At 37.6% G+C, this 27,531-nt stretch overlaps 3 protein-coding genes across 10 annotated transcripts; all 3 read right to left on the minus strand.

Moving 5' to 3' along the window:
* Positions 1-1,008: 1,008 nt before the first annotated feature.
* Positions 1,009-26,432, minus strand: hoxa3a (homeobox A3a). Of its 7 annotated transcripts, XM_084131236.1 has the most exons (5): positions 26,414-26,432; positions 20,299-20,410; positions 7,100-7,160; positions 3,234-3,792; positions 1,009-2,560 (listed from the first exon to the last, which is right to left on the minus strand). In XM_084131236.1, the coding sequence occupies exons 4-5, from the start codon at positions 3,673-3,675 to the stop codon at positions 1,767-1,769; spliced, it is 1,236 nt and encodes a 411-aa protein (XP_083987362.1). In that variant the 5' UTR covers positions 3,676-3,792; positions 7,100-7,160; positions 20,299-20,410; positions 26,414-26,432; the 3' UTR covers positions 1,009-1,766. The 7 variants fall into 7 exon arrangements, with proteins under 7 accessions (XP_083987362.1, XP_083987367.1, XP_083987364.1 ...); XM_084131241.1 differs by lacking the exon at positions 7,100-7,160 and having other exon boundaries at positions 26,414-26,428; XM_084131238.1 differs by lacking the exons at positions 20,299-20,410; positions 26,414-26,432 and adding an exon at positions 11,563-11,902.
* Positions 13,322-15,146, minus strand: hoxa4a (homeobox A4a). Its single transcript, XM_084131249.1, has 2 exons — positions 14,662-15,146; positions 13,322-14,195 (listed from the first exon to the last, which is right to left on the minus strand). Exons 1-2 carry the CDS (start codon positions 15,071-15,073, stop codon positions 13,870-13,872), a joined length of 738 nt encoding a protein of 245 aa, XP_083987375.1. The 5' UTR covers positions 15,074-15,146; the 3' UTR covers positions 13,322-13,869.
* hoxa5a (homeobox A5a) lies at positions 20,861-23,391 on the minus strand. 2 transcript variants are annotated; one of them, XM_084131247.1, is made up of 3 exons: positions 22,876-23,391; positions 22,534-22,758; positions 20,861-22,024 (listed from the first exon to the last, which is right to left on the minus strand). In XM_084131247.1, the coding sequence occupies exons 1-3, from the start codon at positions 23,072-23,074 to the stop codon at positions 21,774-21,776; spliced, it is 675 nt and encodes a 224-aa protein (XP_083987373.1). In that variant the 5' UTR covers positions 23,075-23,391; the 3' UTR covers positions 20,861-21,773. The 2 variants fall into 2 exon arrangements, with proteins under 2 accessions (XP_083987373.1, XP_083987372.1); XM_084131246.1 differs by having other exon boundaries at positions 22,534-23,387.
* Positions 26,433-27,531: the final 1,099 nt, after the last annotated feature.

Here is a 27,531-nt window from a genome sequence, read left to right on the forward strand (position 1 = left end):
GAAACCTATAACTGGCTACATCTTTAATGTCCTTAAATCGATCAACTTTGTTTTTCATACGGCGTGAACTAGATATCCCAATGTCTCGCGCAAGCTCAAGAAAATCCAACACTATCCCTGACTTGTCTTGCTAAACGTATACCATAGAATGAGGGCATTTTACAGTTAAGTCCAAGTGTTGCAATGATTTATAACATTACATCGGACAGTCATGTATAGGCTAAACATATAGGCTAGTGAAAAAAAGCTATTTGCCTACCAATATTTTCAAAGATGACACTCTTTTAATATTTGGACATTAAAGTTAGTATTTTTTACTAGCAATTGTGTTAGTGCGACTTGTGTAAATGAGATTAATCAATCGCCTTTTCATGTAAAGTGAAATTACAAAACTACATTATTGATATTAAAGAAAGCGTCTCTACAGTCGACTTAAAATTGTTAACAGGAATAATTGTGTATGTCTGTCTCGAGTACTGATGACTATGGTTTAATAAAATTTCAATTGAATTGTTTCTGATACTTCTGCGTTCTTATTATTCGCATTATTTAATAATAGCATTATATTTTATGCAGTAACTTGTCTTTTCTTTTTCTTGCACTGTTGTTGACCCCAAAAGGGGTTGGACTTGAGCATTTCAGAGTTTTAAAGACTTTTTTTTTTTTTTTACTCTCACAGGCACTGCTGGAGGCCTATAGGAGACTGCCACTACAAATGATGGAATTGGTGCACTTTTCACATACTGCAAGCCTGCAGGAAATGACGATTCACCACTCATTAAATATATGCAAAAGTTGCCTGTTTGTGTCCTTTTTCAGTCTTTCAGTCATATTTTTCATTAAAAAATAAAAAAATAAAAAAAGTTTTACATTTTACTTAATTTGAACCAAACAGTGGCATGCATTAAGCCAATTATCTGCTGATTATGATTATTTTGATTGCTAATTGTCTGTTTTTGATGCTTTTGTTGTGTAACCCATTTTCTACGAAGGCAAATACATAATCTCGTCAGTTAGTTTCTTTTATTTTTTCAGAAGTGGAGCAGCATGGAATGTGTGACATCAAAAATATTCGAACAAATAAAAAGTATCTGATGTCTTTTTCGACTGTTTGAGCAAGACATGATTAACATTCGCAAACATTGATTAATATACGAACATAGCCTACTGACCTTTGATAAACAGTCTTGCCTGTTAGCACTTGACAATATGTTTAAGCGCTGACATGACTGTGAAAATCCCCAGATGCATTTTTCCTTTTACCCATTTCTGTATATCTGAAGGGTTTGGGCTACATAACACAAACAATCCACTGTCCATGGAAACAAATAAATACATTTGAAGGACTGACAGACACGAGCTCACGCTGTATAACAAAACTGTTGGGGAAAAAAAAACATGTACATATGCATCCTTCCTCAAGTGCAAAATGCAAAACAGAAAAGAAATCGTGGACTATAGGGACAATTTAAAAACTTTAAAATCAAAATCAATTTAAAAACATCATAAAACTGTGTTCTTATACCCTGTTTCAGATTAACTTAAATCAATTCAAATAGCCCTACATATGCCATGACATTTAGCCTACGGTTTTAGGAACTTTAACTTATTTTCTATATATGTAAAGTTGAACATAAAACAAGATCGTTTCAACTGAGGCTACGTCAGGAAAACTATGAACCAAATAGTTGGCAGAAAACGCAGTCAGAACGGGGATGCAAATGTGTGCCGTGGACGGGGAGAGAAATACATTGTATCAATCAACACTATAGATGCGTCAGTTTGGGCGCTTCCTGAATTCTTCCCTGAGAATAGTGCGGTGTAAGGTCTGTGAATGTGCATGGGTTTGGTTCGCACCCTCCTTGCTGATGGCTGTTTCCCATGGTGATAGCGCCATTGTAGTCTATATTGCCTTGAGGTGGATGGGGTAGATGTGTCAGGCCAAATACCGAGGCCCCCATACCTACCAAAGAATCAGAGTAGCCTCCACCGCCACTGACATAAACCGGGCTACCCTGCACTTGCGTTCCGTAATTGTTGTTGCCTTGAAGATGATGCGTGTCGTATTCAGGCGTGGCTGTGCCAGTCCCCGGATACCGTTTCTGAGGAGGCGGGCAGTTATTCAGAGGAGGTGGATATGACGTAGGCAGGCTATACGCATTAGGCTGGGGTTTGCTATACGATGCTGGAGAGGGTGAGTCGTAGGGCACGCTGTTAACCAGAGAATGCATTGAACTTAAATATGCAGTCCCACCCCCTCCTCCGCCACCAGATGACAGAGCAACGGGACTGTGAGGGGACTGTGCTCCAGGAGAGGGCATCATTCCAATCCCCTTCTGGTCCTTTTTGTACTTCATCCTGCGATTCTGGAACCATATTTTAATCTGCCTTTCCGTAAGGTTGAGCAGATTTGCCATTTCCACTCGTCGCGGGCGGCAGAGGTAACGGTTGAAATGGAACTCCTTCTCCAGCTCTACGAGTTGAGCAGACGTGTATGCAGTACGAGCGCGCTTGGAGGCGGCAGAACCTGGGGGACTCTTGTCTCCAGCACAGCTCTCTACTGTTGAGGAAAAAACGTAAAGCGAAAAACGTTATTGTGTATGCCCCACTAAATTGAGCTCACTGTAAATCATTCATCAATTTAAAGATTATAGAGTAATACCAGGATATCATTGGTAAAACAAGCACATGATTACTGTATTGAAAACATCATTAATTGCTTCTTCGCAGCATGTATATTCTATACAAATAAGTATAGAAAGTGGGATAGTCTGCTCCGTAAGTGGGGCAGAGTGAGAGTACAATCACCTGGCAACTAGTTTTTTCCCCCACAAATGTGCTATGACTGAACTTTTCAGCACTTTGTGTTTGCAATTCATAGTATAGTAATTATCAAATAAAATGGTTGCCAACCGAATGAAAGTAAATCCGGTAGACATACGTGTGTGTTGGATGTGTCATCTGTAAGTCTGACTGCTCATAAGCCTTTGAAATAATGCTAAGCTCTGAATTGTCACTTGGAGCCAATTAAAAGTAGAAAATGGTAAATTCCATGTAGCATACAGATGCGTGTTTACATATGACATTTATGTTAGTTGGCATCATGTTATAAAAATAAATAAATAAAAAAACAGAAAGCTGCGAGTACTCAACTAAGATTAGATGCGTAATATGGCTCGTATGCGTTTATCTTATTTTATAACATTTTATATCTAGGCTATACATGTAATCACCTGAAATGGTACTACAGGATTTCTGCTTTGTGTTCTGACGGGACTCCTTCATCCACGGAAAAATGTGTTTCCTTGTAGCTGGCGTTGGAGGTGAGTGCCCAGGATTCTCGGTGGTGGTATCATTGCTCGGAATTTGGTTCAGGGCACTGGGGGATGATGGCCCGGAAGGGGCAGTAGGGGGCTGGTTGTTATCGGGGATGTCTGGTACTGGGGCTTGTGTCCCGTTACTCCGTTGGCAGCCCTCGGAGATTTCATTGGGTTTGTGCAGAGCTGCAGAGCCACCAGGGGACTGCAGGGAGCAGGCCGGTCGATGGTACTCACTTTCCACATGAAGGGCCTGGAGATATTGCTGCTGATTGGCATCATAACCTAAACCGTTTGCGCTTTGATAGGGGAAGCCACTGTAAATTGCCGAGCCGTCGCAGTAGGTCGCTTTTTGCATCTCGCCGTTTCCCAATGTTTATTTCACTTTCTGACAAGGTCCTGACACCTTCGTAGAAGAACATTGGTTCAACGTAGTCACGTGACACCTCTTCGCCAATGGGCTCTACGGGTGAACCTACGGTGAGAGAAGATACGTTGAGCGGGTGAAATAAAGCCTATCCATCTTACTTTTCAAAGCTCGGTTGACACTGTGGCGAGACTGGGAGAGCCACTCACCACTTACCTTATGGCCAGCTGCAACAATAGCCAAAATAAGTGAAGAGAACTGAGAGCATGATAACTGCTTGAAATATTTAACTTAATCACACTGTCCAATCAAAATAAGATATAGTCAATATTAACAGGTTAAAATAAATAAACAAATTAGCACATAAAACTAATATTTCCTGTAAAATAGAGCATTGTGTTAACGTAAATGAGTAGTGTGAACCGAAATAAAGTATTAGAGCGATAAATAGCAACAACCATTGCCGTGAATTTAATGCGACATTTATTCCAACACGATCTCCTAGTAGGCCTACTGCGTATCTAGCACGCATTGTGTTTGTCGTGCTATTTATACAAAGAAATTACTTTTTGCGTGCTTGTGCTGAGTTTGTCTTAGATAGCCTTTTAATTTTAATGTTGACTCTACATTTTTTTTTCTATTCTAAACAAAGTTCATTAATCAAGTTAATCTGTTCTTAAGATCTTAAGGTGTTCCAGAACGTTTTAGTCTACATAAATTCAAGCCCCTGCGTGTATTGTTTGGGTTTGAAAGTTGTTGCAGGAAACCTGAAAAACCGGGCAGACGCGCGTCTCCATAACCACACTGAACTCTTCCTCGCCGACCAAAAATAATGGATAGTTAACTGGCATCAGTGGATGCATGAGGAGTCGTCAAGCCTGGAAAATGCTATCGCCACGGCCCAGATCTAATGCAGAGCGCGGCAGTAACCACTGAAACGAATTAGGCTACATTCGCCTGGTACAGTGTTCAACTCCGAAGTTTGATAATTGAAAGGTTAAAACCCTATTAAATATATCCCAGAATTCGACATGCTTATATAAGAAACAAAACGAAGATAAGATCACAAGAAAGAAAACCAAGAGAATCATGATCTACTTAGCGCACAATAAAAACCATGTAGCCTAAATCATGGACTATTTCAGGAATTACATCGTTAATAATAACAAATAATACCAGCAACGATAATAACAATAATAATAATAATAATAACAATAATAATAATAATATATAACAATAAATTTCGGCTCAATAATAATAATAATAAAAAAAAAAAATAGAAACAAGCGTTTTTTTTTTTTTTTTTTTTTTTTTTTTTTTACAACCAACGATGTAACTGTACTGATATCAGGCCCAAATGCCATAGCCTACATGAGACCACATAATTACATAAAACCAAACCAACAGGCCTCCTTATTTCCTAGATTAGCCATCCATGTTTGACTTCCAATAATTCACTCTCTGGCACTATCACAGGAAAGCTAAAAGAAAAGCCACTAAAGCCACAAAGCAGGAGACCCAGCTGCTGCACGGGAGGAATCTGGCTTGACTGTGAGTGAGTGTGTGTATGTGCGAGAATGAACTCTTCCTGAACCGAGATTTCAGTCGCGCGGTCATAAATCACAAACTCGCCATTTAACAGCCATGCGAGAACTCTGCCTCTGTCCCGCTTACCTTCCTCTCTGACGAGCAGCGCGCAGCACGGCGCGAGCTTCTCTCATTCAGCGGCAGAAATCGATCAAACAGCGGTCCAGGGTAAAGCTAAATCGGGAAGACAACAAAACCAGAGCTGCACTTGAAGTCATGGGACTTATCTGCAGTAAAGATGCGACTCCGTCGCGCTCGAGGATTCAAATTCCTTCCTTCTGTCTTTTTCTCTTTTTGACGTAAATCAGTATAGCAGCCAGATAACGAAAGTTGTCTCGTGCGCCCTGGTCGTAAAGATTAAGCACCTTCACACATACACACATATTACATGCTACTAAATGACCGCCTGTGTTCTCGGACCTATACTAAATGCCACCATGGGCTGCGCTCTAGTGAGTCTTTCGTGTACCACTAACGTGCACAAACTAGCACGTTAACACATACTCATGCACACCCCAGTGAACTCCCTCGAAACAGAGCGTCACCGTAGACAAGAAAAATTATGCAAATGAAGCGCCTTCTCAAGCACAGAAAGCTGCTTTACTCCCCTGTGAACACAGTCAGGATGGAATACATACAACTTCATAAAATCTTTTAAACTAAGCTCAGAACTGGACTATTTGTTGAAACTATGTCAAACCTAATCGTAGCAACACTGTAAACTATTAGTTATTAAAGAATTCAAAACTGCAATACAGGTATTATACTGAAAAAGACTGAATTACTAATTACTAATAGGCTACAGTAATCACAAATTTTTTAAGGAGATTATAGCCTACATCGCAGCAGTAAACCAACCACTCAATAACCATAATAGGCCTAATAGTAGCTAATAATAAACAATAATAATAATAATAATAATAATAATAATAATAATAGTTGTAGCAGTAGTAATAATAATACTGCAACATTTCAATACATTATTTAACATTTATTAACAATTAACAATTGGTCATGAAGACTGAATCAAGGACTATCGGCAATAAAAAGCAAAGGATGTTTTTTTGCCACACAGAAAAAGGTAATAAAACTCCCGGACCTCCAAAGTAGCAGGAAGAAAAAAAGGGAGCCGCGAGCTGGGGACGGGAGGTTATGGATCAAACTCTTCTGCATACGAATGAATTACCAACATCAGCTTGTGTATTTTCTCGGTCAGACGCGAAGATTTATGTCCTTACGCAGCACGGCAGTAAACACAGAGGCAGATTCCTGTTCTCGCGCGGCCCACTGGGTTACAGATTGCCAAAACTAAAGAGAAAAGAGCGGGCGGCGTGGGTTGGTGAGTGGGATTTAAAAAATCGTTGTGTATGCGGTTTTCCTACAATTTCAGCATTTTGAACATTTGCACCATTGTTTCCTTTTTTCTTTCATTAAAACGATGACTAAGGGGTTTCATTAATGGCGCGGAAACTGATGAGAAATAGACTAAATGATCGGTCATTTTTGTCAAACATTTCAAATAAAAAATATTTTAAATCACTGCAATTTAACTTCTTATATTAGATGTGTCTTACAGCAAAACACGTATTAATCCTTATGTTAATCCGTAGCCTTTTAAAACCATTTTCTCACGTTAGCTTAAGAGCATTGCAGCAGACTCCTTCATAATGACAATTGGACCATAGAAACGTGGCAAGAAATAAATTGTCTTCATTTTACATGTAGCCTAGGTGTGTGCATGCGTGCATGTGTAAGCCTTTAAATAATTGGAATGATACTAAATAATAAAGCAAGACACGGTGGTTGTGAAATGCAATTGAGAGCTCACCTTAAGCAAAACACAGTCTCTTGCAGGCTTAGTGATGGGACACATTCATTTATTTGGAGATCTACGACAAAAAAATAAAAGTATTGTCATTTTTTGTCTTTTCTCATAACAATACCTTTGTTTTGTGTTTTCTCATATCAACAAGAACCAGGAGAAATGTAAATAGTTATGTCAATGACACTTAGCTGAACAATTCAGTGGGCGCACTGTGATACTCTCTAAATAAAAATAAACTCGCTTGTGTTTGTCACTCATTTATGTATTTTTTTAATTTTATTTTAAAATGAGTATGCAATTCAAAATAATTTAGACAATAAATACTTTTTTCTTTTCTTTTTTATTTCAGCTGGGTTGCACTATTTCTACTCTAAATCCATTTGAACTCATTACGAATGGTTACTACTTTAACTTCAACTTATATCTGACACAAATAGCGTACATAATAAACAGATATTAATAAAGAGTATTAGGCTACTACCGAAAACGATCTTGGTAACGTATCCTTAAGGTTTGTATAAACATGAAAAACAAACGAAAGCTAAAAAACATTAGTGATGAATATCAATTTTAAAAATGATTCTTGCCTTGCTAATATAATTAATTACACTACTAATATATCAAATGCATATGATAAAAATAAATGGAAACCCCTAGGATTAACAGCACAAATAAATCAAATTAATGAATGTATTTTTACAGTTAAAGATAAATATTGATGCAGGTGTGAAAATAAGAATGCATCATCATTAGGAATATCATAAGGAATAAAATACTCGGGCAAATGCATCGAGTTCTCCTCCATTGTGTTTCCTTCCGAGAGAATTTAGATCGAATAGTCATTAGCTCTCAAGCAGCGGCCGCCCTTAGTCCCCCAGCCCATAAATCAAGACTCGAGCGTCGTGACCTCGCGAGGCAGCGTGCTTCTGGATGATACTCCTTATATTATATCCTCGTTTCCCATGCGAGCTCCGCAACAATCCGGCCGCCACTGCTCTGCTGAATTTTATTCGCTGTCTGGTGATTTATTCTTTCTGGGAAAACCCAGTTTACACACCCTCACAACCTAGAGAGCTTTACAGCCACGCACAAGTGTTGCCGATTTGAGTCCACGTGCAATACAAATATATTATCATTAATAATTCACACATTTAAAAATAAAACGTTAGGATAAAAAAATAATAGTTTTATTCTGAAAAACAAAAAACAAATTAAATCATAATGGTGTGAGAGAATATGTTTTTTGGGCTGCAGACAAATTTTGAAACGTTTGAAATGTATTAGAAACTATATAAAATAGCAAGTCCATGAAGTAACATTTAGTTACATTTATATTACATTTATATTTTATTATTTAGCCTACATGCAGACTAGGTAGTGATAAAAAAAAACATTTGTTCCTCAGGTTTTGTGAAATGAAGCAGATTCATTCTGATTTATATGACTTTAATACATTTTTATTTAATAAAAAATCAGTGTAAGTTTATTTACATTTTTAAACAATATTAGTTTTGTAAAGTGTTGCTTAAAGCAACGTAACATTCATGTAAATGTATGAAACACAAATAGATGTACAATTACGAGTGTAATGGTTGTTTCGGTGCCGGTTAAGTGATGAATAAAGGTTGATTCTTTAATATGCTCGAAGTTGAGTTTATTTGAATGATCTTGAGTCCTACTCTCTCCTGTGTTTATCCGCCATTGTACGGTAACTGACCTTCTCTTTGAGCCGCAAAAACTCACTAATGAACAATCAACGGAAATACCTCAAAATAAAATCCATCCTCATGGTGCGCAGGGCTTTCTGTCTTTTTCTGTGAGGAAAAACATATCCGTTCATGACAGCTGTATAACATCATCCGCAAAACGTACCAGGGTCTTTCGTTCTTTTAATTTTTTTCTCTCTCTCTATCTCTCCGGCTTTCCAGCAAGTCCAACAATGACCCAACCCCACTTTAGTAAAGTAGGCTAGCGCTATCAGCACAGCAGCAGACCGGGGTTCGCATGCCATCCACCCCCTTCATCATAATATCGCAACCATATTATGCGCCCCACTCACGTGACCCAGTGTCTATTAAAAAGGAAACCTTTTTTGATCTGTGAATCATTAATAGAGACTATTGTTGGTCCCCTTTGAGTAGGATCACAAAGATGGAGACGATGGAAGTCCTGTGCTTGAACTATAAGTCGAAATGTAATATTCTATAAGTCTTAATTTTGGGCCTTTTTTAACCAAAGGACCGCATCACAGATTAGCTGAAACGTAATGAGATTGGTTGTAGTCCGTTGCATGTGAGAACATTGGGTGTTTTTTGGGTTTGTGGGGTGTCTTAAAACCATACCTCATAACATTAATAGTCTGCTTGTGTGCCAGTGTTACTCCTAAAGGAAATAAATGGATTCGCAGAGAACAAATGAAGTTCTTATTTCTTAATAATAATAATACAATCAGATTTCCCCCTATTTTTCCCCTCTGACCATCTCTTAAAAATGCGCCATCCAAATTCTTGCTACCAACTAACTACATATATTAAAATCTAATACACCACTGTTATCCTACTAAATAGCCAACCTGTAAAGAACTCGTGTGTGCAAGGTGGCCCTCTCTCGGTGATTACGGTGTATCAGTCAAACAAGACTGCGAGTGGAAGTTCGTGTTAACAGCGGACCTACCAAGCATCTGCTCTCTCTGACCTTATTTGCTCTTGTCAACTCTGCAGTACTAAAAATTACAAATGCGCATATGCAATAGTGTATGTGTTAATACTATTGTGTTACTATTAATTACTATGTTAGTTACTATCGTGGACATCATAAACTTTAGTTAGCCTACAAGAGTCATAGTCGCTGTAAAGTTACATCTTTTTTTTTTTTTCTTTTTTTTTTTTTTACAGAGCAGTGATCTATCAAGTCCATACCTCAACAAACAAAAGAAAGAAGACCCGTCCCGAAAAGAGGCCTACTCTTTACACCATTTGGTGCTTGTTTTCCGGCAGCAGAGTGTTTACTGAAAGCTCATCCACCAGACGTGGTGAAGCCTTGTAGATAATTAATCACCTCAGTCAGGCAGGACCGCTTCTCCCCCATGCACCAATGCTTTGTTCTCTCAAAAGCCATAACTTGAAGGAGTACAAACTTTTTTCTCTCCAGATTTGAACATGAGCTGAACTATGTTATCACTTTAACTCCATATTAATACAATAATAATCTTTGGACAGAGGCCAGCGCTGTCCTTTTTTGAGTGAACAGTGCAAAGGCGATACAAAATACATCTTCATTTTGATGTAGATGAGTTACTGATGTGCGTGCTTTCAAGCGTGACTTATGAAAGTCAGATATTTTAAAAGAGTAAACAATGTTTCAAAAACCGCTTTAGTCGTACTTCTTTTAATTTTAATTTTTTGTAGGTGTATTCACCTGCCTGTTATAACTAGAAACCCTGGGGTATTGCGAGACCCAACGCGAACCTGCTGATGTCCCTGGTGCTGTCTGTTTGCCTCCATACATTTCAGCATGTCTCCATCCTACTCACCCGAGCACCAAGTGCACTACGAAGGCTTTAAAACAAACCATTCTGAACCAGGACAAAGCGGGGTGCGAATATTCTTCGTATTTTAAAAGGCCTATAATTTTGATAACATCACTTATTTTTATATGACTTTATTATTATTAAATTATTAACTGCATACCAACATAAACATATTTAAAAAATGTAGTGTTTTTTTTCCCCCCCTTAACAAAGTGGCTTTAAAGAAGCCAACAGGCATGGCTGTATTTTCACTCTAAATGGATCGTGGAGAATCGCCAGGGGACAGAACAAATCTGTTCTCAATGCTGACATTTGGAGCTCTTCAAGCAAGCTAAGATTACTACCACACGCAGACGAAGATAATTATTTTCCTTGGATTTACCGTGGTCATCATCAAAGCTAATAATGACGTACAGCTCAAAGCAGTTTGACCATGTTGCCAGTGAAAAAGGCAATGATCTTTGACTGCTTATTGGATGTACCCTATGAGTTCGGATGACGTTTGTTGAATGTGAATGGAATAAAAAGTTGAAATATATACTTACGTTTCTTTGTATCCTGTGTTTAGTTCTTACTAGAAACAAGACATTGACACATAGGCCTACACAGTGAAATTATTTTGTGGTTTACGAACAACACATTACTATTATCATTATTGTTATACGTTACTGCACTGTTTACAATTGCCATGCGTATGAGTCAAAAAACACTACCACTTCACTATTTAACGTTTGCAAATAAACTGACCATCTATAGCCTACTTAACCTCAAAAATCTCAATTATTCAGGGAAAAATCGCCATGATAATTGTGTTAGTTCACATCAGTACAAACAACATCTGCATAACCTGCACTTCAGACATGTTCTGCATAGTTTTTCATATATAACCTTCACAATATTAGCTATATTTAAAAAAAGATTAGATTAGGCTACTTACTCCAAAACCCCTTTTTGAAGACTGACCGGAAGAGGACCAGCTGGTCGGTTCTGAGAGGTCTGACTAAGTCGACGGTCAACTGCAAAATGAAAAATCCTACCGAACCTCCTGTGTCTATTTCTAACCAAGATGTAGCCTATCTATTATTTAATAAGGTCATGTGAGCCAGTCAATTAAATTTTAAGCATGGTAGATTGAGAGGTGAGGTGCTAGTGTCATGATGGAAGTTTAAATTTCCTGTCTGTCAAGATCTGAATCAATGATGACGGACTGTGACTCTCATAGTGGCTGCAGTTTAAGGATTTTCTTTCGAAATCTGAATATTTATACAAACATCATCCTTAAAGTCGTCCTTACTGATTTCAAAAGCCACAAACAGACCGCAACATACAATAAACAGATCGTAAAAAGACCAGATACTGTTCAAAATCAAAATCCAATGTTGTCTCTGTGTAATAATATTTGCTATTCTGGTGATAATTACACATAAAAATTATGAGTGCACTTTAGATCCCTAAATTGGTATTCTTAAATGATCGACCATTCCTTTAGTTTCTTCGATCTGTCTATTTCACGTCTAGATTTCTTGTGTTTTCTATAATTAACCTCTTAGATTAGCTTGTTCAAGGGCGAGAAATTTTGAAGATTTGAACATTTAAGAAATATTTTGTCAAATAATGAACAAAGTAAACGTTTGGTCTCCCCTAAATGTTCAAATAGGCCATATTCAAGTTCCACTACTGCCCCATGCGTTCGAGAAATAAAAGGACCATGGTCTGTGAGGGTGCTGAATATGGCGAGGTCAGAGGTTAAGGGGTCGTACACAGTGCTTCAGTTTGATGATTGGACAGCTCATTTGTGTCCTTTGCTTGACCCCAGCAGTAGTTTACACCGGTAAGTAGCCTACTGTCCGTCTCTAATTTATTTCAATAGACTTCTATGTGGGAAAGAGTTAATGCTATTTGTTATTTAAATAGCCTACATTTTGATTTTAGAAAGTGACTGCAAAAGAGATTTCGCTACAGTTGGGATCGAATTTAAAAAATGTCTTTGTCCTGACAAATAAAAAGCAAAAAGATTGGGTACACAAACGAGGTCTGTTTATATTGAAAATATCACTTAAAATAAGTGAAATCACGAATTAGTCAAATTGTAAAACAACAAATGTATGGGATTTCATCACAATACCCTAACAGTTTGAATATTTAGAAAAAACTACTGCAAAATACTGCATTAATTTATATAATTCAACAAACAGCAATGCAAGCTTAGCTATCGGAATTTTGTAACGTTTTATCGTATTACAAGTTAGCTTGTAAAGGTAAATCTAAATATAACCATTAAAGCTTGTAATGGAACACTAATATAACCATTATGCGTATGGCGTTTTAATTATTTTATAAACAAAAACCCAAAATATTAGTCTATTTGATTAAATAAAAACTCACATGTTTGGTGGAAAAGTAATTAGATTTGTGAAGTGCACCTTTTTATATAATGTTATAATGTCTAGAAAATCAAATTAGCAAACATAAAACGTTGGTCTAAACAGTATTGGTCTCGCAATATGCGTAATACAAATTTCGGAGGCAAGCTTTTAGTCCAATGCGAAAATTTCCTTTCAGTTTTAGGCTATATAAAGTTTTGTTTTTGTTTTGGATTATCAAAATACTTGGAATAAAACGGTATTATGCCTCAGTCAACAACTAAATAACAAAGGCCACCTTAGTCCTTTCTATGGATTAACCTAAAGGGATAATGCACAATAAAGTCATATTTATTATTTCCACGGGTAGCCTACAATTGCATACAGGCTTACTAAAACAACTTGACATCATTCACCAATATACAAATAACCAAATACACGAATATTCACAGCTTTGATGACGTAATTACACTTAACAATACTCTAAAATATGTAACTAAGACAAATAAGATATCTACTCCAGGAAGATTGTTCCTATACTTGTGCCTTCATGTTAAAATGTCAGTTTGTACACGCGTCACTATAGCGTTGATCTTCACAAACAAGACTCGGTATGCCTCGGTTAAAGACAGAAAACATAACGATCCATTGTCCAAGTTAAAGTACATTCTACTGTTGTTCCTTTAAGGGAGAAAAAACTATTTTTACAGGAAGGATGTGATTTCCAGCTCAAATTAGAGTGGAGGAAGAGGTTGGGAAGGCAAAGTTAGGTTGCCTCGTCGGACACTGAATAAAAAGTGACCCTGTGAAATTCCGATCCTAATACTGCAATGTGTTCTTCTTTCTTGTTCAGTTCCGTCTGTGTCGATTTGCTTCTAGCACTATAGGTTCGAGGAACACGGCGTTGGAAGCAGCGTTTGCTGCTGCTGAGTGGCATCCGTTTTCACGTGTTGGTTGGAGGGCGCAGAGCTCGAGGAGCGGATCTTTGTATTGGGCAGCTTGTGGTCTTTCTTCCACTTCATACGGCGGTTCTGAAACCAGATTTTCACCTGACGCTCAGAAAGACACATAGTGTGTGCTATCTCCACTCGTCGACGTCGAGTCAGGTATCGGTTAAAGTGGAATTCTTTCTCAAGCTCAAGAGCCTGCTGTCGTGTGTAGGCGGTGCGAGACCTCTTGGGCACTCCTCCAGAGTAGCTGGCGGTCACTAAACACATAAACACACAACCAAGCAGGTGTTATTGACATTCTCAGGTATAAGTGAGATGCCGGATAATTAGTACACTTACTGAATTTTTCGAAGAGCACTAAACGAGTAGAGTATGAAACAATGGATACGCGTCGTTCGCCGACGACAGTAGGTTTGATGTAACTAATTTGGTAGCATTGCAACATGAGTCAAAGCCTATGGGAAAATAGCTCAATTAAAAGGCCTGTTTGGTGTGAATATGGTCAACGATAAACTTTCTTTTGATTCATAAGAAACAAAAGGCAAATGGCCCGGGCGGAACATCGAGGGAAATCAAATGTGCGAGAACTCCTTATCCCCGGGATCTCGATGGCAGTAAATCCTCTAAATGAGCAATTACAACTGGGTTTGTTCCCTACATGCCTTCCGATAAATGCCCTCCACAGGGCTCCTAGAGCTTTTATTGCCCGTGCACATTACTTACCAGTATTAACATGGACTTTTTTCATCCAGGGATACACCACCGGCTCTTTACCCTTCTGTGCGCCTGGGAGAGCCTCTGACACGAGGCTACAATCCTTGCTCGCAGTTGAACCAGCACAGCTCTCTGTGGTGAGGCGGGGTCCATGATTCTGCGGAACGGATTGAGGTTGCGCGTGATGACGGTCGGTGAAATCGTTGAGGCCGTTGGTTGACACATTACCGTAATCATAGCTCGGCTCTTGGTAGTTTGATCGCGGGTATGATGTCTCCTCGTGATGGGGGAAGCCCGCGTCTTTCTGCCGCTCATAATAATCAGAGGACACGGGCATGTATCCGTTCTGCTGATATTCCTCGCAGGGTGGGAAAGAAGGTTCGATGTAATTTGAATTGATCAAGTAGGAACTCATGATCATTAATTTGAAAAGTGCAACAATTCTAATTTTTATCGTGCTGTCGTTTTTCTGATCTCTCCAAAACCCACCTACTCCTCTGTCAAATGTACAAAGTTGGTCGGTCACGTGAGAAATGCGACCAATCAGCGCCTCCTGTGGGCATCGTGTAAACAAGCACCAATAGCAGGCCAGGCATCATCACAGCAAAAATGTGTTCGAGCGATATGCGTCTCTTTTTGTTATCGAATTAAAATGAGAAATTAATTCGATATAGTTAGCATATACATTGAATAGAAAATGAAACAGCTGGCTGAATGTATATGATCTATGTTAAAATGATATACAGTGCTAAAGGATTGAGTGCAACAGAAGACGTGATTTATCACGAAAGCATCCCCTTCCAGTGTTAATGCCCTTTCTGATGACAAATGTACAAAAAATAAATCTCGTTTGTTGTGTACCACGACTTGCAGTTCTGGGGACAGTTCCTACAGGGACGTTCAAATTTATATAGGTTCCTCAAAAAAAGAACCTTCAAGAAGGCCCATGACCACTTTCACAAAGCAACTAACACAGTGATAGTAGGCTATGCACCTGTTAATGAATAGGACAAAGACTATTTTCAAGCCAGCAACAGCATCAACCAATAATTTCACACGTCTTTTGTAACAGTTTTTACAGACACAATAAACGGACTTAGTTGTAGAGGTTCTACCATTGGCATCGTCAATTATTACGAAATATCATCATCTAGACGATCTGCTCAAAGCAGCCCAAGGATGTGCAGTCAATAAAAACGAATGCATACACGAGCCTTTCAGTGTCACAAATTTGCATCTTTTGATTTTGAAATGATTATTAGTACCGAATTAGTATAAGAAAAACCTCACATAGCCTATGTCTTCATTAAAAGCAAAAATACATAAATGTAGGCCTAGTCTAAATAAATAAATATGGCATTCTTTCACAGAAGTCCCAAAATGAAATACGTTGGTCACACACACACACACACACACACACACACACACATGTATGTATGTATGTATGTATATATATATGAACTAACTGTCCAGTTAAACTGGACAACTTATAAAGAACTTTCATGTTCTGCACAATAGTTTATATTCAACTATGTTTGAAGGTAGCCACTGCTTAGTTCTATCAGTTGTATTTATTGCAGTAGGCTTTTTATTTAACAGCAATACATAACAGTCTTGATGGAGTTATTTTGTATGAATATTGCTTGAATGGTAATGAAAATATTTCAAAATCGTTATAATAATGGCTGCAATGTCACGTTTATGGTCTTGAAATATCTCTATGGAACGCATCTCAATGTTAAGAAGTGTTAAAACTATCACTGATTTTTGTATATTTCCCCTTTCCTGTGAAATGCACAACAACGAATCTATTCCATAACTTTACCATATTTCTATTGGACTTGTTGAATTTCAATGTTTATATGAACACTAAAATATGAGAAGGCCTACCTTGTTTAAGTTCGTGAGCAAAATAATGTTTCTGACCTTGAAGCTGATAAGACTGCCCAGATAAACGAATATAAAGAAACATCCCTCTTGCGACAGGTAGTTCCAATGTAACGCTTCTTTATCCTTAATATTTCCATGTAGTGATTCACCAGCCACCCCGAACGGAAAACTCCTGTTCAAGCATCCACGCAAGATTCACGTTATTAGGACCCACAGCCTCAGAACCGCTCTGGCTACCTTTCTTTAGCTACACAGAGATAACTTCGGTTTGACCTCTCCGTGACTCAGCGTCCATTTCGTCCCTTATTAATCTTGTTCATTGACAGTCTTTGTTAAACAACAAGGCGTGCCCCGTGAAAAGGTGACATTTTCATATTTGTTAGACGCAGTGACCTTGCATTTACCCCGGCCTTGGACTTCATTTAGAACAGGGTCCCTACACACACACACACACACACACACACACACACACACACACACACACACACACACACACACATATATATAGGCCTATATAATGTAACATTTATCATTAACTTAATTTTCAACTTCATTATAACAACATATTTAATAATAATAATAATAATAATTGTTACTATTATTATTACAAATGTTATTATAAAGTAGTTGTATTTGATTTAACCTCTTGATAAATTAAACCTGCAAGGTTTTAACAAAACAATTAAAAATAAAGAAAAAAAGAAGAAGAAAAAAAGAATATTTAGATACCATGTCGTCTGTTATTCATTATATAGCCTACTTCACTCCTTTGTGTAAAAAACGGGAGAACTCAAAACAAACACCAACACGCTGCAGTATTTACATATTTAAATCAGGTAAAACAAACAATTTATCAGAGGATCAGAAGAAAGAAAATCCTGATTATGGATATTTAAATCTCACAACTACAACTGTTATTTATTGATATATGAATAAAACATAAATAAGAGAGATCGTGGTTAGTTTTTTACTCCAATGAATACCTATCTCTCAGAGTATTGAAAGTCAATTTCAGAAACGGCGTCTGGTCATATTACATAGAATTATAAGTTGCCAATAAATCGACTATAAAGAAGCTTAAACATTAAACAAATCAACAGTGAATGAAACACGAAAAATGTAAAAGGTAACATATATTTCGCCAACAGATTAATCACCTTCAGTTTAAACCCGTTAAAAACGGATTTACAAAAACTATGGTATTGAAATTTCCGATTTGAGGACAGAATTCCAACATAATGTTGGCTGAAACCAAAATACAATGAAAAATCTAAATAATTTAAATCGAGAGCATTTCAGTATTTCAATTCAAATCATTTCGATCTTATATTTACAGAGATCCCCGCAGTATTTCTCCGTGTCACAACTAAAAATGGAATTTCCGCCTATAGCAAGTGTCATCGGGTCTCCTGTAAACCATAAACCTGAGGTAAGACCCGTAAATTAAGCTGTCTTAATGAATATAACCTTGGACAAAATTATTCGAAATTACTTTCATTAAACAAATTTTGCCGATACAAATGTGTGTGATAGGCTACAGCTTTATTGATCGTCATATCATTATCATTATCACTATCATTAATGCCATTTGTTGTTGAAATTTTCTGTAGTCTATTACAAAATTATAGGCTACCTTTTGTATTTTTTTCCGGAAATATCAGATATTGCACAAAATATAGCCTAGGCCTATGCATTCTTTTAAAAAAAAAGCAATTAATAGGCCTATTATATGACCCCAAAGAGATCCAATAAAGATATCCAAATTCGAGGCTTTAGATATGAGGCTTGTATTCGCTATAACAGAAATATAGAGAATTAAAACATATATATGGCGTCGATGCTTCTTCGCATATCCAAAAGGAGATGGGGATAAATAGCCAAAAATTATTTGTAAGACAATTCCAAGTCATTTTATTACAAATCTAAATACAGTCTCGGCCTCGTTCATCCCTAATTAACCGGTAAATAATGTTAGACAGATTATTTTCCTTGTATTGTTTTTTTCCCTTTTTTCTTTTATTCAATTAAACTAAACAAATGTCTGGTTTTCAAGAATCCAGACAAAGAGAGATCAACGCTTCAGAACAAAGAAATGCTCTTTGCGGAAATATGATCAATCCTAAATGCAAATGTCTAGCAGAACTTTTGGTCATCAAATGCGATTTATTCAAAGGAAATTCACCAATCAAACCCCTTAATAAAACCTGAATGCTCAATCTCTGGCATAGGCGGAGGAGGTAGTCTCTTGGGGATGCTAACCCAGGGTCACCCAGCTTGCAGAGTTCATCGCGAGGTTAGACCAGAACTCACGGGATTCACAGCTATTCCATCTTTTGTGCCATTATAAAAGTGGCACTGCGCTCTACAAGAACAGATGACAGCTACTTGTTCTGACGTAAACTTTTGACCCCGGCCCTCCCCCTACCTTTACAATCGCACTCTCTCTCTCTCTCTCAGACAAACAAGCACAAATAAACAGATGGACACAAACAAGCCTTCGAACTCATCAACTTTCTTTCGCCCTTTCTCTCTCTCTCCCTCTCTTTCAATCTATGCTATTGTTTTCCCAATGCATCTTTTATATCTTCCATTTATCATGACCATTAATATTAGGCCAAATCTATTAATATGGTATCAAACAACCTTTTATATCTGCAGACAGCTTGGCCTGCTGTAGCCATCAATGTCGTTCTGCTGATATCCATGCTGCATCAAGATTTGTGAACCATTTCTATTCTACTGAGAGTCCATGCAATTAAAGGTGTGTGCAGGAGTTATTATTCTTTCTCTTTCTCTCATTTTTATCCTTATAGGGAAAAGGGGCGCCAATACGGGTGACACTGAACTTGGCCAAAAGCGAGCTCTGCTGGTGGTTTACGGCGTGCGCACATTCATCTTCCTGCCGCCGCTGACCTCACGGTGAACCAGGAGCGAAGACATTTTTCTTCAGCACGTCTCTCTCCTTCATTGTCTATCGAATTCTGTCTATCTCCCACTCATTCTCACACATCGCTTTAAGTATGTGGAAGTTATATGCGCATTTTCATCTCATCTGCATTAACGTTTTTATTTTTCGACAATAGCCTATTGCGTTTTATGTGCCGTTAAGATAAAATAAAACAGCATCGCTGATCATGATAACTACAGTGTTCCTGAGCAGTAGTGGTGCTATAAGATTTTGTTGAATAATAATTACTCAATCACAAGATTGTCAGTTGGTTAAAATATCCAGAAATATTAACAAATTATCCATATTGAGAGTATAAAATGATCTTGCTAAAAAAGTAGGAAAAATAGCCTATATTTTTGCCATTAAAGATAGAGATAGATAGATAGATAGATAGATAGATAGATAGATAGATAGATAGATAGACAGACAGGCAGGTAGAACAACTCCCTATCCTCTGTTTCAAAACTTGTAGGCAGGTCTGGCAGGCGGTAAATTTGTGCATCAACATCTACTACCAAAAAGTTTTGAAGGGTGTGGCTGATACTAGAAAAACTGACAAAAAAAGTAACCAAAAACGTCTTTACAATTCGTAATTTTATGCAGTAGGAATGAAGCAATTATACAGTCAGAGAGCAATGCCCCCTACCACTCATCTGCCGGACAAGCAGGTCTTCACAGTACAAACCCTCATTAACACAGTTGAAACTGAGTGCATTCATGTTCTGCTCATTTTTTCACTAAGGGCCTAAAGTAAATTATATCTCTTAACAGAAACTAAAAACCGAAACAAACCAACTTGAACTTACCAGGATCTGACTCTCGTCCACCCGAGTGAATCCGGTCGACGTGTTTCCAGTCCATAGCAATCTGGTGTGTCAATAGAAGTTGTGGTAAGCAGTCAATGAACACCTCTAAGGTCTGCAGAGAAAGAGAACGAAGCTCCACGTCAGTGCGATTAAACTTTATATGCGATATAGTGTCGACTCCCCAAAACCATAAAACTGACTTTAATTGCCACCACGTGACTGTTTTATGGCCAGTGAGCCTATCTGCAGTTTTACGATCTAATTCGTGGAGAAAACCTCATTATTTATCTTACCCGCCAATGTCACGGATCCAGAATGGCAAAGGGTCTAAAGTTAAAACCCCCGCTAAAACCCTTTTCAGATTTCCAGAGAAGAGAAGAGTGCGAAACACTGGGCGTGGACGCACACTCATGTTGAGAAGTTGGCAAGGGGAACATAAGTACCCTTTCCACACTGGGTGAGTAAAGTAGTGATTAGTGCGTCCCATACCTGTTGAACCATTCAAACTTTTACAGAAATAAACAAATTGTAAACAAACTAGAAATTGAAAATTTCTTGCTACATATTTTATTTAGGTTTTGAAAGTGGTATTTTTGCATTTTATGACTAATACTCACCCTTACATCAATAATCGAACAATTATGTGGTGCATTTGACTCTTTTATATACACACAATCCTTATGGTACAAACCTGACAACAAATTTAGATCTAACATTTTAGGTAAAAACTTTATTATTATGAACATTGCATTTATCGTTGGCCACATTGTTTTCTGCACTTCCAGTTATCATTCAAATTTCACAAGAAGGTAAATTAAATAATTCTAGTTGAACAGTTCAGTAAAACACACAAACATATTCAAGTATAAAAATGAGGACACGACAAATATTCGGACAAGTCTGAACATAACGATTTTATCAATACACAAAAATGACAGTAACACGAAAAAGAAACAGTCTTCTACTTCAACTTTACAATGAATTAAATAGGCCTACAATCGATATTTAATATCGAATTAAAATAAATACATTAAATACATCAATTTATATGTACAAACAGGAAACATAAAAAAAACGCATTTAAGTTATGCTTCATTTAGCAAGAGTCAAAAACTTTTACAGGTTGGCTTACCAAATGCACCAAACATTTTTCGTCAAAACGTGTTATATTAATCGACACCTTTATGTGGCTTTTCTAAGACAATGCAAAGGTCATCCACATTAGCAACATTACATGAAAACACAGAGGGGACTTGTTTTAATTACTACTATTATTGTTATTCCGACAAAGGCCGCAGAACAGGGCGCAACACTCTCTCACGACCAGTGGAAAGTTATTTTGTGAAATGGGAAAAACCTTCATCCCCTTGTAAAACATACACTTATACGTGTGCGCGCGGGTGCGCGTACACACGTATTGAAACACTAACAGATTTAATTTATTCGTTATATGCACATTTACAATATACACATTTTCAGGGCCGGTATCCGCTTCCTGCTGCCACCATATTCATACTCTTCAATTTGTTGTCCTTTTTCCATTTCATTCTGCGGTTTTGAAACCATATTTTGATTTGTCTCTCTGAGAGACAGAGTGTGTGTGCAATCTCAATTCGTCGGCGACGTGTCAGGTACCGGTTGAAGTGGAACTCCTTCTCAAGCTCAAGTGTCTGGTAGCGTGTGTAGGCTGTCCTGGGCCTTTTCCCCTCCGGTCCGGTCAAATTGTCTGTTATACACAAAAGTGTGACATTTTCACTTTTATAATTTAATGCAGCCTAAAATAATACATACCATGTAATCACAACACAAAACATGGTTGAAAGGACATGCCTCATCTACAAAGTATGCGTGCAATGACAGAAAGCATAACATTTAATTCGTCTTATTTCCTTAAATGATCTCAAATGAAATCAGATTTATATAATGAATTTAATAGCACAGCCAATTCATTAATGGATAATAGACAGGGCAATTGATAATAGCTACAATTGGGTTCTTTCATTTTAATAAAATAAAATATATTTTATATTATGTTCCGAGACATTAAGTCAGTACACAACATGACAGCATGCTGGAGGTGACAAATTTCGATATAACTGTCCAAAACCAAAGTAAACTACTGTATTTGCATTAGACGTCCCCAACTGAATTTGTGTAATTTGACAGGGGTTCATTCACACCTTACTCCGTCTTACTTCAACAAACATAACAAACAGAACTTTGTTTTCCATTTACCATGACTTAGATGAAGTTTTCGCATCCATGGATAAATCTGCGGCGCCTCGGATACATTCTGTGAAGCTGTCTGCGCACTTCCCGGCGGCTTTTCTTCCTCCATGGACGCTTTAGAGACGTCCTCGCGACTGAGAACCGTCCCGACGCTGTTGGTCGCAGAGCCAGCGGTGCTCGCTAGTGAGGTTTTCAGGGCGCGGTGTGACTGCTCGCTGACAGGAGAGTTAGCTAGGGATGAGCAGGGGAGAGGGTCAGAGGAAGTCTCGGCGCTGCTCGCGGTAACCGGTTGATTGTACCGGACAGGCGTCGCAGTTGGACTGTCTGTGTAGCTTTGAGTTTGCTCACCAGATGAGAGAAAGTGTCCGGTGGTAGAGCGCCCGGTGCTGAGATCCATTCCATTGTAGCCGTAAGCATACCTGCCCGAATGCATGCCCGTAGAATCTCTGCATTGGCCACTAGAACTGTGGTCTCCATAGTTATGTAAGGGATAGTCCGCGCCATTTGGATAGCGACCGCAAAATGAGTTCACAAAATAAGAGCTCATTGGTTGACAATTACCTTATAATTATTTTTAGTTACTACAACTACCTTGATGGAGAGAACAATGCTGCCGTCTGTGTTTGATTTGTATCTCTTGGTGGTTTTGAGCTTCTATTACACCCTTGCACAATTTATGATGAATTATGGAAATGAGTGAGACACAGACTTAATGCTCCCTTACGTAGGCTCCCAAATATGGGGTACGGCTTAGAGTCACGTGTTTTTGTTGACCAGTCGTAAATCCTATTCCGTGACCTCCAGCGGTAAACTCACGCGTAAGCAGGAAATCAGGGTGGAATTGTTTGGATACGGGAGCGCGCAACAAGAGTTTCGCCGAACTAGCTGTTGTTTGCCCCACTAAAGATTGGAGCCGCGCGCCACCCTCTGGTTAAAAGCGGTACTACATAAACCATCAGACTGGAAGCGAGCACGCGATGGGGTCATTCAGAGGGTAACGACTCTGCGGTAGAAAAATTGTATCTGGTGAAACAATGCACCGTGACCTGCACACAAAACACGCACCAGAATGTCTAATGGATTCAGTAGATCCAAAGACAAATTTGTTTGAAATAAAGAACCGACAAGGATATAAAACTATAATACCAAAGGATACCATTCTTATACCCACTTAAAATAATAAGGAATAGCCTATAAGGAAAATAGGCTTATCAAATAAAGAGTTTACGTAATTCGGTATCAGGTAGACCACACGCTCTTATATTATCTAATTTTAACATATGATCATCGCTAATTAATATAGTAGCTTATGTTATAAAACAAGAACATATATGGAAATTGTTAAATATGTTGAGCTGTGTGTGTGTGTCTGGTCCTGGTAATCCCTACGTCATGCTCAAAGATGGCAATACAATCATTTTTGACCTTGTGCAGGGGACCTTTTTTTGGTTCCTATGAGGAAACAAGCTCATACAGAATGATATTTTTTGAAAATCTAAAATAGCAGAGCTTTCTGTAGTGGGGTTTAGGGTTAGGGTAAGTGTAGGGGGATAGAATATACATAGTATAAAAACCACTGCTGAATTAAAATATTTAATTCTTCTTTTAATACTGTTAATTGATGGCCATCTGGTCTGGTTAAATTAAATTCACTTAAATGTACTTGTTGTTTGTATATGCCAACTGTGATTCTTTGAAGTCCGTGTGATTATGCTGCAAACTTACTTTCCCTATGGGGACAAATAAAACTGACCACTGATGTTTCAAATATGTTGGCCAATGGCTTCAGAGGGAAAATGTATCTAATATAGCTAACTATATATATAGGGAATACCACATTCACAAAATTACAGTTTATTTGATTATAAGAGGAAAAAAGAGAAAAAAAGATAACTTTCATATATGAATGAATGTGTTCTACCGGTTTCCTTGACAAACTGCCAATGCCAACATGCAGCAATAACATCAGCAGGATCTTATGATGATGAAAAGAGCAAAGCGGTGACAAAGTAGCTGGCCCCTTTATGCTTTTTGTAACATTGTAACCTCGTAATTAACAATACACGGCACTATATGCTATATAGCCTATGCATCGTTAAAATTCACCTTAAAAACAACTTTTCTTCTCCGCAGCTGCTGGTTCTGCATTATATAAAATCTTATTTAGGCCTCCTTTGACAAGATGACAAACAACTAGTTGGCGTCCTGAGATATTCGCTTAAGTTTCGGGTCTAGTTCAGCATCCCGTAAATATCGAGCAATCTACTTGCTGGTTTTACGGTGCTCGTCGTATAATTACGCACGAAGATAGTTCCAATGACCTTGAGGTCACGATTCGTTACAGAAAACACATTGTTTTGTCTTTGGCTTGATTAATTTAGCTAAGCTTCAATAATTATGGAAATGTGGTGATAAAGATTAACTGTGAAATGCAGCGCGAAAACGTTATAAAACTCAAACATAAATAAAAAGATAATAATAATAGCCTAAGTAATACTACTACTACTACTAATAATAATTCAAATATAGGCCTACTTAGGCCTATTTACGTTGTATGTTTATTTTAGGCTATACTTGTTCTTCCGAAATGCAACATGCAAATTGTTACATTGTGGTAACACAAGACGCCTGCACATTCTGGCTATTCGAATAGGATAGATCCAGATGTTTCAGGCAAGACCATTCTCTGTATAAATGTAATGCTGTTAATGCTATGAAAAGTAATGTTTTTGAGCTGTATCATCGGCAAAGATCTAGATAGATTCCTTGCCGTTTCACTTCACATTTCGGTATGTTACATTGTAACATAGCTTGAACAAGTGAACTTAAACCACTTGCTAGTGCAGCCAGTAAAGTAGATCACCATCTAGTGGTGGTTTTGATGTACCATTATTTACCTCGTCATTCGTTCACAATTGAAGAGTTATAGAATTATGCCTATCTCTTATGAATTGTATTCGTTTGTAATAATAGATTATATGGGATAAATTAAACATCCTATAGGTTCCATTTCCGATTAGATGCTAGGCCTATATCTTCAACTCGTTTGGGGAGATTTTTACGCTTTGCTTGCATTGTTTATAACGTGCTGAAATAAAAAATAAACAACTAAAATGAAATGAAATGAAATAAAATAAAAACATGAATGATTTAAAAGTACCATTATAGTCTACCCTATCGGATATTGTATGAAGGCTATAACCCGTTTTAAACTGAGGTGTAATTTTGCGGTTGTCCTACAGGTGACGGCATGTAGGCCTATATCATTATGCACTTTAGCACTCGTACTACGATTTTCAAAAGACCTAATGATAATAAGCTTTTAATTACTGTATTTCTAATTTATTAGGCTATTTGTATTAGCCGTTTATATACCCTACTTAGACTTCTTTTTAAGAACATGATCTACAATCTGATTAATTAGCCTAAGTTATATGACAATAATTATTACTCGAATCCTCAAACTTTTCTGAAACAAGGACCACACCACAGTTCTTGCCTTTACATTAATTAATTAAACAAAATAGCATACTGAATAGTAGGCTCTTATTCGAATACAAATAGCTTATTGTAAACTTATTCCAAATAGGAAAATAATAATAAGCAGCCTTCTATTCTTATCAAGTATTTATCAAGACATGACCATTTTTGCAACGTTTAGGCTACTGCAGTCAAATGACATACCCAACAATTTTTAAGGAACAGCAGTAGACATTCTTTTGTGGATAACAAATAACAACAGCAACAGCAGCAAACAAAAACAGCATCACCAGAACAACATCAACAAACAAACCTAATTTTAAATTTTCCACAAAATGTGCAATATTAGATACATTAGCCTACATCAAAATCAGTGCGATAGTACAAAAACAACCCAAGTCCTTACCGTTCAGAGTGTATGTTGGTCGACGAAGGCAAGAATCAAAAGCTGATGAAAAATACTTCACAGATCTTCGGAAAGCTTCTCTATCATGCCACAGTGTGCCAAACAGGATGAGCAGTTTTCTCTTTTCCGTCAGTCAGTGCTCACTTCGTTGGCAGCGAATGTAGAATATTACCTCAAAAAAAGACAAGAAAATAACAACGACGAAATTGTGTGTAAAAGCAGAGGTAAAAGAATGCTAGACAAAGCAAGGTCAGAAGAAGTATGCTGCTCTGTTTTGGGTAGGGATACATTCACATAAAAAGTTAACGTTCATGTGGCCTCAGACACGTGACCAACGTGGTAGCCAATAGGAGCTAGCGGCAGCTCATAAAGTTGTATGGCAAAGTAGTAAATTTTCATAAACAACAACAGATTTATAGCTTCTCCAGGGAATAGGACAGAGGTGGGGGCTGGGAAAGCAATGTTTTCAGCCAGGCGCCATTTTACAGAGAGGAGGAGCTCACAGGAAAATAGCCTAACTCTAAAGACTTATCCGCAGTAGCTAGTGTATTAACAACTTTTTTTCATCAATTGTTGAAATTGTCATATTGCTATTAATTTAACCATAATATAGACACCGATTTATTATTAATAATAATAAAATAATTTCTTTATTAAAATAAAATATAAGTAAAAACATATTTGAAATCATAACGGAAACATGAGGATTTTAAATTATCGAAATATTGTGGAGGATAACTGGTCAGTTCATTCAGTAACATTCAGGTGTTTTTAGAAGAGAAAATAGATAATTACACAATATATTTTGCTTTAACACATAGGCATGTCCAATTCAGTTAGGGTAGGTAGTGCAGGGTTACAAGAGAAAAGGTGAGAAGAAGATTTTGTATTAGGCTATTTAATGGAAAAACCGATCAGTGTTCTTAGTGTCTACATTACCATTGTAGTTGTTAAGTTTCCTTTATGCTCCCAGATTTTAGAAAATTCATATTTAACAGAGCAATAAAGAAGACGAGTTAACGCGTTAATTCTTAAATTGTGGCCATTTGACTTAGGCTATGATTGACTAACTGAACGTGTTAAGACAATAGCATCTAAATATGATATGCGCAAATATG

Source organism: Abramis brama, assembly GCF_963993115.1.
Source record: "Abramis brama genome assembly, chromosome: 12".
Taxonomy (NCBI): domain Eukaryota; kingdom Metazoa; phylum Chordata; class Actinopteri; order Cypriniformes; family Leuciscidae; genus Abramis; species Abramis brama.